This window comes from Kogia breviceps, chromosome 19 (assembly GCF_026419965.1).
Source record: "Kogia breviceps isolate mKogBre1 chromosome 19, mKogBre1 haplotype 1, whole genome shotgun sequence".
Taxonomy (NCBI): domain Eukaryota; kingdom Metazoa; phylum Chordata; class Mammalia; order Artiodactyla; family Physeteridae; genus Kogia; species Kogia breviceps.
In genome coordinates this window covers 36,746,042-36,761,338 of record NC_081328.1, presented here as the reverse complement: position 1 = coordinate 36,761,338, position 15,297 = coordinate 36,746,042, and the positions used below count along the sequence as shown (strand labels likewise).

General features: G+C 56.7%; 1 protein-coding gene across 7 annotated transcripts in view; it reads left to right on the top strand.

The window, feature by feature from the left end:
- Nucleotides 1-15,297, top strand: part of SRCIN1 (SRC kinase signaling inhibitor 1) — a 68,679-nt gene that overhangs the window by 44,446 nt on the left and 8,936 nt on the right. For 3 of the 7 annotated variants that reach the window (XM_067020618.1, XM_059046555.2, XM_067020617.1), the window contains 7 exons: nt 4,421-4,551; nt 4,648-4,795; nt 5,135-5,381; nt 5,831-6,065; nt 7,692-7,846; nt 8,131-8,283; nt 12,994-13,140. In XM_067020618.1, coding sequence (XP_066876719.1) covers nt 4,421-4,551; nt 4,648-4,795; nt 5,135-5,381; nt 5,831-6,065; nt 7,692-7,846; nt 8,131-8,283; nt 12,994-13,140 — 1,216 coding nt within the window. Of the gene's footprint in view, nt 1-4,420; nt 4,552-4,647; nt 4,796-5,134; nt 5,382-5,830; nt 6,066-7,691; nt 7,847-8,130; nt 8,284-8,844; nt 8,968-11,565; nt 12,614-12,993; nt 13,141-15,297 lie in introns of those variants that run through there. The other 4 variants (XM_067020619.1, XM_067020616.1, XM_067020614.1 and 1 more) reach the window with 2 other exon arrangements.

The following is a 15,297-nucleotide window of genomic DNA, read 5'->3' as shown; positions in this document are numbered from 1 at the left end:
CTGCAGCCTTCCCTGGTCAGTCCCTGGGGTCTGAGACAGAGGCCCTGCTCCTCCATCTGGTCTCCTTCTTGGTGGTGCAGGGCACAAGGAGCCTGAGGTCCAGCTCCAACACTGAGAGGCTGTTCGATCACGATAGTTTTTGCCCTTCTCTGCACTTCAGCTTCCTCACTTATGCCCAGTATTAAGATTTTCGCAGTTCTCTCCAGAGAGGACTTGGATTCTACTGGTCAGCGACTCGGAGCCGGGGAGGCTGCTCAGAGGAGCCCAGCTTTCTCACCAAGGTCATAAACGGCTGTATCACTTGCAAGGGGCTGCTTGAAAAGGGTCCCTGCTCCTCAGCCGTGGGCTCGCAGCCTATAAGTACGTGTGCTTTTCAGTGATGCACAGGGCAAAGATTCTCATGACCCCTTGTGGCTGAGATGAAATAAGGGGCCATCCCACTTGGAAATAAGCTGGTGGCAGCCACTGCATCACCCCTAGTGTGACAGCTGAGTGACAACGCTTGTCAGATCTCCAAGTAGACAGATGGCTGCCAACCCCCTTACCCATGGAATTCCACTTACCCAACTTTCCTGTCCCCTTTTTGCCCCTTTTTATTCAGCACAGAGGAGCGGGGTTGGAATTTTCAAAAGGAACTTTACTGAGACATTAAAGGAAAATGAAAGGAAATATAAAAGTACAGAGGCAGAAGGGATGAAAGGATGTATTTATGCTCCTGTCGTATGAGTGTCTGGTCCTCAGCTTCCTGGGGGCCTCAGTTCTCCAGGGGTACACAGACTCCCTACCCGCTGCCCTGTTATCAAACCCATTGCTCAGACTGCTCACTTGAGAGAGCTTGGGGGGCTGATATATGCTTCCGGCAGGATTCTCCATCTACTTCGAAAGGAGTTCCTACCTTTTTTGGGGTGGGGCCTGGGCTGTACACCAGCACTGCAGTGGCTTCGGCTTGGCCAGGGGGACGTCCCTGCCCAGCTCCCATAGCCTCCTGGCATTAAGTCAGCCAGCAGGCTCATCCTTACCGCTGCTCTGGCTGCAGCCCCTGTACACTTGCTCTTGCTTGGTTTCACTCTGCCCCTTCCTTTTGCCCTGGCATCTTGCTGGAAGTAAAGGCTGATTCGGCGCTTCACTCAGCTGGGCTCTCTCACTAGCCAAGAACTTGAGCTCTGTCTAGATGTTGCCCTTAGGGAAAGCCTCTGAGACCTTTTGGCCTCTGGAGCATAATGTGACCCAACCCAGGACCAGCTTTGTAAGCATGTGACCTGTGTAATCACACAGGGCCCCACACTTGTGAAGGCCCATGCTTGGTTTAATGATCTGCTGTCACTATCTTGAAATTCTTAATTTTTAAACTAGGGGCAAAATCTTCATTTGCTTTGGGACTCCCAAATTATATCGCTGGTTCTGTCCTGACCCTTACCTCTCAACTCCTGTAGAACTAAACCTGGGTCTGGAAACCCCACTACTTTCTGATCCCAGTGTCTAGACTTGGGCTGGTCTGGACTCACTTGCAGAGCCTGCCCAGGTTATGGGCCCCCAAACTTTGGCAGATGGTATGATCAGAAAATCGAGGTGCTAATTGAGCCTAAGGGGGGCCTTGTCCCTTCTGCCTGAGAGTTGCAGTGTTATTTCCTCCTGAAGGCTTACCTGAGTGCTCTTTTAAATGAAGGTCCCTTCCTCTGCAGGGTGATGTTTGGGAGTGACCGTTTTACAAAACTGGCCCACCCTGAGCCAGTCAGGTATCACACACATCAAAAGAGAGTTGTTCCTTCGTGTGTGGTGGAGTGAAGGCTGGGGGGGGACAGTGGGTGGGTGTGGGGTGATGTTAGTTCACTGTGGGAGGGAGATGCAGCAGAACCCAATGGCTGAAGTCAGACAGGAGTAGATCCTGCTTTGCCACAAAATAGTTCTGTGACCTTGGACAAGTCAGTTAATCTCTCTGAGCCTCTTTTTTTTTTTTTTTTAATGCCAAAGCCCATTGTTAGGGTAGCTTAGTTAGTGTAGCTAATTAATTAGTTAGGTTAGCTGCTGTAACAAATTGTATAATGGTTCAAAAGTAATCAATATACCTTTATTTCTCATGGAACAGTATTGGTGGGTTAGCGGAATGGCTTTCCTCCACGCAGTCATTCAGGGACCCAGGCTAATGGGGATTTTGCCATCTTCAATATGTGTCTTCCAAGATTATCCACAGGGTCATTGTCTTTCAACCAACAGGAAGGGGAAGTGAGCATGGAGGAGCTTACATGGGAGGTTTTTAGGGGCCAGGTCTGGAAGCAGCATGTACCCCTTCCACTCATATTCCATTCGCTAGACCTCAGTCGAAAGGCCACTTCTACCTGCAAGGGAGGCTGGGAAATGTAGTCTAGTGTCTAAGCTACTATTTGTCTGTGTGTAAACTGGAGGTAATAATGGTTCCCACTCACAGGATTTGTTGTGAGGATTAAATAAGGTAAAGAAAGTGAGGAGATGAATGTGCACCTGGCAGACCGTAAGCACTTAGTACAAGATAGATCTTTAACTGGTAGTGCTGACTCACAGGATTTTGTCCTTGGCTCCAGTGTGATCTGTCTGTTCACCCGCTAGTTGGACGAAGATGTATAAAGCATGCTGATAAGATTTGCTGATGACACAGAGCTTTCAGGGGGAGCAAATCTGTTGGATGGTAGAACTGAGATTCAAAAGTTGTTCCTACATGGATTGTTGAGCTGAAATCCAACAGATGGGATTTGACAGGAATGTATGTAGAGTCCCGCATGTGGGTCAGGGACATCAGTGACTCAAGTACAGAAGTGAGATGACCTACCTGGGCAGAGTTCCTTCTTTCACTTATTCATTCCTTCCATAATTATTTACCAGGCATTTATTCTGCTCCAGGCACCATGCCACATGCTGGAAATCGGAGATGAATCAGAAAGACATGGTGTCTGCCTGCGTAGAGTTGCTTAGCCCAGCAAACAGGAGCTCCAGGGAGGAAGCAGACCCCCAACCCCAAGTGTAGGGAAGCGAGGAGACGTTCCCATTGGGACCTGAGGATGAGTGGGAGTTAGTCACACATGTGTGTGCATGTGTATGTGTGTGGGGGGGTGCTAAATGGAGTGTTCTAGGCAGAAGAAATGGCATTATAGAGGCCCAGCGAGAGCCAGCACATACGAGGACCTCAGCAATTCTGGATGGTTCTAAACAGAAGCAAGCCAGATGAGGAGGACAGTGGATGTAGCTGGAGGGAAAATAAGAGCAGCTCCCAGGGACTGACCCCTTGCATTAGCTCATTTAATCCTCACAGTGGCCCCAGGAGGGAGAAACTCTTACCATCCCCATTTTTTTGGGGTGAGGAAATTGAGACCTGGAGACAGTCAGTAACTTGTCTAAGATCTCTGCTGGGTCGGGCAGAGCTGGGATTGGAATTTGGACCTGTCTGACTCCAGAGCCAAATTTTCAACTACTACCCTCATACCCTTCTTGGCTACATTGAAGAGTTTGGATTTTAGCCTCAAAATGTTGGGATCCATTTTGGGTTCAAAACAGGCAGTGGTGCCTTGGTGGTCTGATTTACATTTTAAAAATATGGAGGGTTTTAAAATGACACAAGGGCTTCCCTGGTGGTGCAGCGGTTAAGAATCCACCTGCCAATGCAGGGGACACAGGTTCCAGCCCTAGTCCGGGAAGATCCCACATGCTGCGGAGCAACTAAGCCCGTGCGCCACAACTACTGAGCCTGCACTCTAGAGCCCGTGAGCCACAACTGCTGAGCCCGTGCACCACAACTACTGAAGCCTGCGCACCTAGAGCCTGTGCTCCGCAACAAGAGAGGCCACCTCAGTGAGAAGCCCGTGCACCGCCACTAAGAGTAGCCCCTGCTCACCGCAACTAGAGAAAGCCTGAGCGCACCAACGAAGACCCAATGCAGCCAAAAATAAACAAATAAATAAATTTTTTAAAGAAGGAAAAAACCCCACAAGCCCAGCATAAACCATCTGAAAATTGAAAGCAGCTTTGTCATTGAGGAAAGAGGCTGAGTGTCTGGATCACTTGAGCAAAGGTAGATGGACGTGGTGCCACCCTGGAAAAGAAGAGACTCTTTAGGAGCACATGCAACTGCCTCCAGTTCTCTGAAAAGCTGCCAATTTCTCTGCTGTGTCCTTGGCTTAATGAGAATCAGAGGATACAAGTTATCGGGAGGGAGATTTGGATTGATGTTGCTAGAGATCAGAACTTCAAAGAGGGGGCCCAGGGCACCTGTTAGGGAGTGTGTCTGAAGTCTCATCTCTGAAGTTTGGCTTTCTGATTTCACTTGGGCTTGTGGCCTGGTGGATGGCTTTTAATTTTCATCTGATTGGCTACCTGATTTCTTTCAAGCTGCCCAATTTCAGGGGGCTGGGCTGGGGCCAGAGGGGCTGAAAGGGTCTTTCTGTGGCTGCAGTGACCTGGAGAAGTCGGTGGAGAAGATCCAGAGGGACGTGTCCCACAACCACCGACTGGTGCCTGGGCCCGAGCTGGAAGAGAAGGCGCTGGTGCTGAAGCAGCTCGGAGAGACGCTGACTGAACTCAAGGGTGAGCCTGGGGGGCACCCCTACCCCCACCCCACTGCATGTCGTCCCAGTCCTCGGAGCTGCTCCCTCCCCAGCTCACTCCTTCCCTTCCCCTCAGCTCACTTCCCAGGCCTGCAGAGCAAGATGCGGGTAGTGCTGCGTGTGGAGGTGGAGGCAGTGAAGTTCCTGAAGGAAGAGCCACAACGCCTGGATGGGCTACTCAAGCGCTGCCGTGGGGTCACAGACACGCTGGCCCAGATCCGAAGGTCATTCTATCCCTGAGTTCTTATCTCTGACCTCCAGTTTCCCAGTGGGGTCACATACTGAGCTAGATCGATAGGTCACCCTGACCCCTTATCCCAATTCCCACAAAGCTCACTGGTGTGCCGATTGGATCTGCACCTCAGCTCTGACCTGTGGCCCCGTGCATGTTGTAGGCTTGGCCCTCCCATTTGCCGGATGCAGTCACTCCTCCCCAGGCCCTTCCACTTGTCCTGCAAGATCCCAGAGCCCTCCTCAAACCCCACCTCCCCCAGGCCAGGCTTCCCTCCATGGGGCCACCACCCTGCAGGCCTCACACCTGCTCCCAACTCTCCCAACCCTAGGCAAGTGGACGAAGGTGCATGGCCACCCCCCGGCAACCTCCTGAATCAGTCCCCCAAGAAGGTGACAGCCGAGACTGACTTCAACAAGAGCTTGGACTTTGAAATGCCACCCCCCAGCCCTCCACTGAAGCTCCACGAGATGAGCGGGCCAACCGAGGGAGCCCCTCCGACCCCGAAGGCAGGCAACCCCACCAAAGGCCTGGACACTCCTGGCAAGAGAAGCGTGGACAAGGCTGTGTCTGTTGAGGTGCTGGGCCTGGCATGGGGGGGCCAGAACTAGGCTCACACGTTCTCACCCCCCTCCTAGATTGGCAAGTGCCAACACGTGGGGACTTGTTCCTGGGGGACGAGGAAGTCTGAGAAGTATACTGAGGGTGACATTAGTCCTGCTAGACAGAAAAGCTTATTATAAACCTACGATAATCAAAGCAGTGTGGTATTAGCATAGGAGTAGATTATGTGCTCCGTGAAACAGAATAAAATGTCTAAAAGCAAGTCTAAGTTTATCCCAAGAGTAGTTTGTAATGAAGGTGGTATTGCAGGCTCACAGGGAAAGCATGTAATACTCAAGGAGAAGCCCGAGGCTCGGACCAAATGGGAGGCTTCCTTTCCATTCCTTGCATGTGTGGCTGAGGCCCCAAAGGTCCAGGAGCAGGGCAGCTGCTTCAGTCCTGACTGTCGACCCCTCCTCTCAAGGCTGCCGAGCGGGACTGGGAGGAGAAGCGGGCAGCCCTGACCCAGTACAGCGCCAAGGACATCAACCGGCTTCTGGAGGAGACACAGGCAGAGCTGCTGAAGGCCATCCCTGACCTGGACTGTGGGAGCAAGGCCCACCCAGGCCCAGCCTCCACCCCTGACCACAAGGCCCCCAAGATGCCCCACGGCCAGAAGGCAACCCCCCGAACGGAGCCCAGTGGAAGGAGAGGCTCAGGTATGGGGGCAGGTTGGGGGCTGGTGAAGAGCCCAGAGGAGGGGAGCCCCAGCCTCGGAGCTCTCAGGTTGATGGGGGGAGGCGCTTGGGAGTGAGAATCTATGAGGTCGGGCTGCCGGAAGAGGGAGGTGCTGGCCTGCCCCTCATCCACGAAGGGAGACCCAGAAGGACGGGATAGCACTGGACTCCATCCAGGGGTTTTTCCCACTGTTCTGACTGCTGCTGAGAGGACCATGCAGGGAGGATGAGCAAGTCCAGGCAGAGGGTCATCCCCCCCCCGCTGCACGTTCTGACCCAGTGTGTGTGCCAGAAGCGAGGCTGTGGTGAGAGGGGGTGCGGGTGCAGCGCTGAGCTATACGGACAGGGTTCCTGTGCTCCCTGAGCCTGTGAGAAACCCGAACCAGAAATGGCGATTGTCATTCACGCATTTATTCTTTCCTGCCACATATATTTGTTAAGCACCCACTATCCGCTAGGTGCTGGGGATAAGGAGATAAGGTTGCTTTCAAAGAGCTTAAAATTTCGTGGGAGAGTAATACTAACATCTGTGTTTATCAAGCACTTACTATGCAGCAAGAACTGCTCCAGATGCTTTCTACGTATCAATCCTTATAATTTTGCAGCAATCCCAGGAGGCAGATATAGTAATTATTTCCATTTTACAGATGAGGACACTAAGGCTCAGTGTGGTTAAGTAATCTGTCCCGGGCCATACCTCGTGTGTAAACCAGAAATAGGATTCAGGTACTAAATGCTGTCCTAGAGGAGGCCCTGGAAGGGCTGGAAGGGCTTCCCATGGAAGGGGACTTTCCATTGGAGTCTTGCATTTCCCTGGCCAATGAGAGAGGGCATTCCGGGGAGAAACAGCACATACAAATGCCTGGAGGTGTGTGTTTGGTGTTGCCCAGATGAGTCCAGACCAGGGAGTAGTAAGCAGAGCTGAAGCTGAAAGGTTGGCAGGCACAGAGCGTGCTGGGCCAAGAAACGTGAACATGGTTTGGGGTCATGGGGAATCACTGGGGGATCAAAGGCAGAGGAATGTCAGGCTTGAGTGACTTTTCTGCAGGTTGCCCAGGAAGCAGCCCCCACCCCGGGAAGAACTGGGGGAAAGGAGAGCCTGGTGGGTGGGGTCAGACTCTCAGAATAGTATAACCACTCTCTCTTGATGGAGAAAGGATGAAGATCTGTGCAGGGCAGGGCTGAGGGGTGGGCAGGAAAGGGATGGATTAGAGCAGCGATTCTCCAACTTGAATGTGCACGTGAAATCACCCGGGGATCTGCTAGAACGGGGATTCTGATTCAGCAGCTCTGGGTGGGGCCTGTGCTTCTGCATTTCGAACAAGCTCCCAGGTGCTGCCAATGCTGTTGTTCCACGGGCCACGCTTTGAGTAGCAGGGGATGAGAGTGCTGTAAGGGGAGGAGCAACAAGGCTTGGGGTTGGATTGCATGGGGAGGTCGGAGAGAAGGAGGAGGGGGCCTGTGTCCTTTCCCCTGCGCGTTCCTCTCCCTTCCTCCCTGGAGGAGGAAGGTTTATCCTTTAGGTTTATCCTAACCCTGGAGTCAGATGTGGCGCACAGACTCCAGGGTCACAAGCCCCCTGACTCCCAGTCCCTTGGCTGCCCGCAGATGAGCTGACAGTGCCCCGATACCGCACGGAGAAGCCCTCCAAATCGCCCCCGCCGCCCCCTCCCCGCCGGAGCTTCCCCTCCTCCCATGGCCTGACCACCACGCGCACTGGAGAGGTCGTGGTCACCAGCAAGAAGGACTCGGCCTTCATCAAGGTACCGCCACCGCTGGCGTAGGGGTCAGGGGGTTGAGTTGGGGGGATGCCTGAGATGACCTCTGGAGACTCTCTGGGGTGGTCCCCTCTCTCAGAGGAAGTGGAAGGAAAGAAAGGAGGCTGGCCAGTGGTGACTCTACTTCTGGCTTTGGCTTCCTCCATGGCGAGGGGCCATCCTGGCAGATGAGGAGCTGGGGCAGATGGGAGATGGTCTGGAAGTGATGGCCTAGGAGGTGAGCTGGAGGGGGCCAGAGCCTGGTCCTGATGGGGACCGGGCCCTTGCAGAAGGCCGAGTCTGAGGAGCTGGAGGTGCAGAAGCCCCAAGTGAAGCTGCGCCGAGCCGTGTCCGAGGTGGCCCGCCCGTCCTCCACACCCCCCATCATGGCCTCTGCCATCAAGGATGAGGACGATGAGGACCGCATCATCGCAGAGCTGGAGGTGGGTCAGGGGCGCACCTGGGCCCCGAGTCATCAGCCGGGCCGCTCCCTTTCCCTGTCAAGCTGACCCCAGGGTGAGGTGCCCAGACTAGGACAGGGGACTGGATTCTTGGGTCCCCACTGAGGCTGCTTCAGGATCCTCTCCTTCTTGCCTCAGTTTCTTCTCCCCTGTAAAATGGGGGAGGGGGTCTAAAGTCCCTGCCCGCACGTGTGAGTTTCTTACCGTAGTGTCTGAGACTCCCCGCAACTGCCCTGACACCTCCTATGCTCTGAGACCCCCATCCCCTAGTGTTCTGAGAACAGAAGCTCTAACAAACTCACCCGTATACCTTGACCCCCTCCCAGTGCTGTAAGTCACCCAGACTCGAGTGTTCTCAGCATCCCTCCCCGAGAGGCTGAAGACCTGGACCACCAGGGCCTCTGGTGGCCAGTGGCCATGGTGAGGGGCCAAGGAGGGCCAGCCCAGGCCACCCCCTCCCCATGAGTACCTGGGTCAGAGCCCAGCACCCCCATCCTCCCTGTACCCCCTCCTCCAAACCTGCCCCCACCTTCTGCTCCCCAGGTGTTTGAGAGAAGCTCAGTGTCTCCCCTCCCCCCCACGCCCTGCCGCCAGCCGATCCCCACCTTCCTGTTCCCCCAGGACCCGGGGCCTCCTGGGGGCTCAGCCCCAGGCCCCACGTGGAAGGTAACGGGCCGCCCCCCACCTCTCACGGCGCTCTCTCTGCCTGTGCCTCCATGCTTCCTCTCCTCACTTCTCACACTAACCCGCTAGAACACCCGCTAGAACCTGCCAGTCACATCCCTGAGTCCCGCCACTGCCACGGCCTCACCCCCTCCCCCGCCCCAGGGACCGGTGCATCACCCTTCCTTCCCTCTCCAGACTCCAGCAGCCTGGTACCTGGTGGCCCCCTTGGGTCTGCATTTCCTCACAGGCTTGATTCCAGGTCTGGCCTGTGGTGGCTTGGGTATTTTGTTCCTATCTGCAGCCAGAGTTTAGGTCTGGCCTGAAGCCCACGTTTTGTCTTAGTCCAAGATTGGAGTTTGGATCTTGCTTGTTACATGATTTTAGGCCCAACTCAAAGTCTGACACTGTCCTGAGCCCTTGCCTAGCCCCTGCCCCCATCTCCCCTACTCTGCTGCCTGTGCCAGGTGGGGGCTCTTTCTCCCACTAGAATCTATGCCTTGCACTGGGCACCAGGATGCTCAGGAGAAAGGCTCACTTACAGCCTCTCTCCACCCCATGGCCCCATCTGGGCAGAGAGCTTGGGATGGAAGAAACCCATGCCCTTCCTTGGCTGCCGGTTCTGTCTCTCGGCATTGGGAATTTCTTCCTTCTCTCTAACTTCAGTCCTTGCTGCTGTCCTGCTGCACTTATTTCCTTTTTATTTTTTCTTGGGAATTTGAGGGTGACCTGCTGTCTGCACCCCAGGGGGCTGCGCTTGGTTGGGGATGGGGAGTTGCAGGGCGGTGGTCTGGGAATCTCTCCCTTTGCCCAGTTAGGTTGTAGCAGGAGGGCGTCTGCTCTGCAGAGGGGAGCCTCCCGTGCACGCACGTATTCACCTTCTCATCCGGTTCTCTTGGCCCACAGTGGGTTCTGTGCTGGCCGCCACCCGATTTCTAGCCTGGCTTGAGACCTGGTGGTGCTTTGGCTCCCTGGCGGGGGCGAGCAGATAGGCAACAAACGGGTAGACAGTGCTGTCTGCTGGGCAGAGGATGGGCACAGAGCAGTCCAAGGAGCTGTCTGGGGGTGAACAGTATGGCAGGGCTGCCCCAGCCTGGCTGTGCCCTCGGCACCTTGGCCCGCTGCACCCAGCCACTGCATCTTTCTGGCCCTGGAAGCCAGTCCTAGTGGGGTCCAGTGGGCAGAGCCCCTCCACTGGCCCTTTGGGCTGGCTGCCCCTCTGCATCCTGAGGCGCCATCGGGCAGTGGAGCCGGGCGGGCATGGGTCGACCTCTCTGCCTTCCCAGTCTGCACCTCCCACATCCAGGTAAGCAGGTGGCAGGGCTGGGTGGGTTGCCTTGGGCGGGGGGGGCTGGGGGTCCCTGCTGCCCCCCACGCATCTCCCCATGGCTCCTTTTAGTGGAAAGAGCACTGGACTTGGAGTCAGACTGCCTGGGTTCAAATCCTGGCTCTGCCACTAGCTAGCTGTGGGTAAGTGACCTTGGGTAAATTACATGACACCCCCCACCTCAGTTTCCTCATCTGTAAAGTGATGAAAGTAATAGCCATTTCATGGGCAACAGAAAGGATTAAAGATGAAGGCGGGGGCTTCCCTGGTGGCGCAGTGGTTGAGAGTCCGCCTGCCGATGCAGGGGACACGGGTTCGTGCCCCAGTCCGGGAAGATCCCACATGCCGCGGAGCGGCTGAGCCCATGAGCCACGGCCGCTGAGCCTGTGCTCCGCAACGGGAGAGGCCACAACAATGAGAGCCCCGCGTACCGCAAAAAACTAAATAAATAAATAAATAAATAAAGATGAAGGTGTATATGGCGGGCAGTTCCTGGTACAAGACTCTGCTCAGAATTAGACCAGAATTCACTCAAGTAGGGTAGGGGTGACTGGGGGCCTCTCTCTGTGCCCCCACCAAAGCCAGAGCCCAGGACGCTCACACAGAGGCAGATGCTCTAGCTTTGCCCAAGCCTGTGCAACAGAGGGACTTAGCTGAGCCCCTCCCATCGTGGCTGTGAAGCCCTCAGAGAAAGCGCCGGAAGTAAGGGGTAGGGACCAGGAGTCTCTGGCCTGAGATGAGGATGGCAGACCCACCCTCCGAGGCCAGAGGCCAACACCTGGTCTCCACCCACACGGGGCTGCGGGTCTCGGACATTCAGTTCAAGTCAACGAATAACTAATATCTATCGAGCACTTACACCGTGCCAGGCATTGTTCCAAGCAAGTGCCCGCTTGAGCTCACTTCACCCTCCACCAGCCTCACGTTATTGTTCCTCTATCACACAGATGGGTAAACTCCTGGCAGTAACCATGAGAGCTGCTCTCAGAGTTTAACATGGGTGATGAGACGTAAACATGTGTCTGTGCTTCTAGGTAAACTGACATCTTTGCCAGAAAGTGAGAGACAGTAGGGTATGGTGGGAAAAGGCCTGAGTTCTGGTCCCAGCTTTGCCTCTAACTTGCTGCGTAAACTCAGTCAGGACCCTCCCCTGCCTCGGTTTCCCCATCTGTGAAAGGAAGGGGCTGGGCTCACCCACATGTGACCCCCCATCCCAGCTCAGGGTGCTTTGGTTGCAGGGATCACACTCTCCCTCATCTTTCCTCTCTCCGCAGGCTGCCGCAGGCCCCAGGCCCTTCTGCGTCCCCCAGATCATCTTGACAGAGTGTGCCCCCAAACCTCCCTCTCCACCAGAGGCCAGGCTTGAGGAACCCAGTCTCAGGACAACCCCTACCCCACAACCCCAGACCCTGGCTGGTAGTGGGAGGGGCTGGGCTAATCCACGGGCCCCGCCAGGCCTAATGGCTGAGGTTTCCCAGCCCGGGAACAGCTCGATGCTGGAGAAGGAAGGGGCGGCTCTGAAGAAACTGGGGACAGGGAGCTGCAACCCAGAAAAGGGAGGAGCTGGGGTCCCCTGTTCTCGGGCACCTGCCCCAGACAGGACCCAGGAGCCCTCCACTGCCGAGACCTACCCAGAGGAGACCCTCAAGGACTCTGGACACGATGCCCAACCCTGCAGCGGGGAGTGCAGGGGTCAGCATGCTGCTGGCCTGGGCTGCACGGGGCGCGGTGCCACCACCCAGCGGATGGACAGCCTGGAGGAGACGCTCCAGGAGCTGGAAGCCACCCTGAGCCAGATGGGCACGGCCCCTGCCGCAGGATCCCCTGGCAGCCCCCCGCCCCTGCCCCCTGGTCCCCAGGTGGCTGCCTCCTGCCCCATCCTCTCCTATTATCTTCCTGCTCCAGTCTTCAGAGCTGGAGGGAGTGGGAGGCTGCAGGAGCACCACGCCAGCCCCCTCCTTCCACTGGCCTTCTGTCAGCCCCGCCACCCTCCTGGGAGCCCGGTGCCAGGCTGGGTTTGCAGGCAGAGCCCCTGGCAGGCTGGGAAGCTGGCCTGCCCAGGGATCAGCCTAACCAGCCGTGGAGGGGACCAGGGCCTCTCCCCTCTACTCTGTATCTGTAAACCGACAAATAAAGTTCTTTCCCCCTTCTGCATCCCCACGCTCCCCTCCTCCTCTCCTGTCTGACTCTCTCTGTCTCTGCTGTCTCTCTGCCTGCGCCTCTGGATCCCCAGAGACCTTCTGGGCGGGCCTGGTCCCTGGGGAGGTTCAAGGGGGCTAGACTTGTCCATCTCTAGGGAGACTTCGCCCCCATCCTCCCATTCAGAGGAAGATGTGGGCCTGGGGCTGCCATTATAAAGACCCCTCCCCCAAATCTCAGGCACGTTCTCTCAGGCCAGGAGTGGTGGTGGTGGTGCCAGGGACCTTCACCTTAAAAACAGCCCCCCAGAAGGGCACCAGCTGCCCCCGGGCTACTCAAGGAAGCCACCAGGGTTCTCACCCAAGAGCTGTTGGGAACCTGGCCAGGGGGCCCCGTCCCCTCTCCTGCAGGGAGGCCTTAAACCTGGCCTCAGAGAGTGGGCCTGATTCCTGGGTGGGGATGTGGAGCCAGGGAGGGCTCTCCAGGTCTCAGAGGGCCCCCACTGCGCCTGGGGTGCCTGTGTGAGCCCACCTCCAATCCTGACCCTGTTCCTCTTCCTGCAGAGTGGCGGTGGCAGTGTGCCGCCCATGAAGGTGGTGACTCTGGGGACCTCTCGGCTGAAGGCAGCCCAGGGCCAGGCAGGCAGCCCCGACAAAGGCAAGCATGGCAAGCAGAGGGCCGAGTACATGAGGATCCAGGCCCAGCAGCAGGTAAGCCTGGGCACCGCGGGGGCGGGGCCTGGGCCCCATCCAGATGCCCTCCCCCTCCCCCTCCCCCTCCCCACTGGCAGGGCTGTGTGCTCCTGCTGTGTGCTGGCCATCTCTGCCAGTATTCCTGTGGCCACCTTCCTGCCGGCTGCCCAGAGAGGTCCTCCCTGCCAGGACTGCCCCACCGGTCCCTTAAGCCACCTTCTCCTCCTCTCTCCAGTTCCAGTGCTCAGGATCTGGTTCTCAGCCAGATGGCTCCTCTCTCAGAAGGTTCCTCACTCAGGACCAGAGAGCGCTGTCTCCTCAGCCGCTCCTGGACAAGACCCTGCTAAGGCTGGTGGCCCCGGGGTGTGGAAGGGGCCTTTATGCCTGTTTTCCTGTCACTCCACTCCCCTCCTCTGCTTCCTTCCCTCTGCTCTCAGGTCCCACCTGCTCTTTGGGGTCCCCACTCTCATCTCAGCCTCCCTCGTAGCTCTTAGGCCACCTCCCAACTAAGGGAGAAGCCAGTTTTGCATCTGCTTTTCAGTCTCGTGGTTGGGTTGCAGTGTGGTTAACGGGGAGGGGGAGAAAGGGGAGAAGTACTTCGGCCCCCCGGTGGGTGCCGTAGTAGTGGTGGAGGCGCTGCACCCTCTTTCAGATTTAATGAGTGGCCCTGGGACGGTATATAGAGTTGACAGCCTTACCCGTGGATGTTTCTGCCCTGTGGCTCACCTGTGGCCCGGTCGGAAGATGCAGATAGTCCTCAGGCTTAGAGAGACCTTTAGTGCATTCATTTGGTTCAGTAAATATTTCCGAGCGGTTCCCGTATGCCAGGTCCATTCTGAGTGCTGCGGGGGGGGGAGTGGGGGTCATGAAATGTCCAGATGCTGTGACTTGAAGAAGGTTCTAGGCTCAGAGGCAGGAGGTGAGAGATGGGCCAGTCTAGCCACCTCCTTTACAGATGAGGGGACAGCTCAGAGAAGGAAAGGGACTTCCCACGGGCCCACAGCAAGGTGGCATCAAAGCCAGGACTGGGGCCCAGGGATCCCAAAGCCCCTCCCACCACATGGCTCTGCCCAGCTCTGGGCACACAGGCCTGCCTGCTGGTCCTCTGGAGAGTCCAGTGGAGACGGGCCAGCCAGGCCCCCCACCAGCTCCCTGCTGGCCAACCGTCTTCCTCATGGGTCCCCAGACACATCCTGCCAATCCCACCCCCAGCTCTTTTTCCTGCCACCACCAAGGATGAGTTCCCCTCATCCCATCCAGGCTGGTCTCTCTCTTCGGTGTCTAGAATGGCTGCTGATGTTCCCGGGGTGTTCACTTGTGCCAGACACACACATTAATTCATTGCACACTCACTACTCTGAGGATGGGCCTTATTATCCCCAGTTGACAGATGGGGAAACTGAGGCTTTACCCAAGGTCACAGGGCCGGCAAGTGCTGGAGCGGGGTTCAACTCCAGACTGACACCCAGGCCCCCACCCCCGCACAGAGTTACTTCAGCCTCTTCAGCGGGTGCCTCCCTCCTCTGGAATTACGCTCCCCACCTCTCACCCTGACTCCCAACTCCCCCAGCACCCAGCTCCTCTGCCTATTGCCCTCTCTCCTGCCCCTCCAGTCACCTCCATCGCCTCCACGCCCTCTCCTCCGTTCATTGCTCAACCCACCCCCTCCTCCTGCTTCCTTCCAGCCTCACCCCTGGGCTTGGCTAGGTCTCCAGTGGCCTCCAAATGGCCTCTTTGCACCATGCTCTCCCCACCTCTCTGCAATGTTGGGCACATACCCTGCCCCCCCTACATGTATTGGGGGGCCGTGGGACCCTCCACCCCTTGGCATCCTCTCCTCCCTTGTCGGCCCTCACTGCCACTCCTGGGCACCTCTCCTCTGCCCACCTCTTCACTCCCCCGCGTCCATCTTCTTCCACAGCCTCTTTACTGCTCACACCACGTGCTCCTCTCCTTGGGCACCAGGCGCCATCTGTCCCTGCCCAGGTCTCTGTTCCGAGCTCAAGCCCGGCCCTGTTGCTCACTGCTCGCCCCGGTCATCCACCTATGCTGAGGGATCCCCTGAGCTCCCCCACTGCCTCACCTTCCCCAGCTACCTGGTGCTTCTCTCTTCCCACATGACTGGTGTGGCTGTATCTCTCTCACTTTCACTTTTCCAGAAACCTTCCTTTAAAA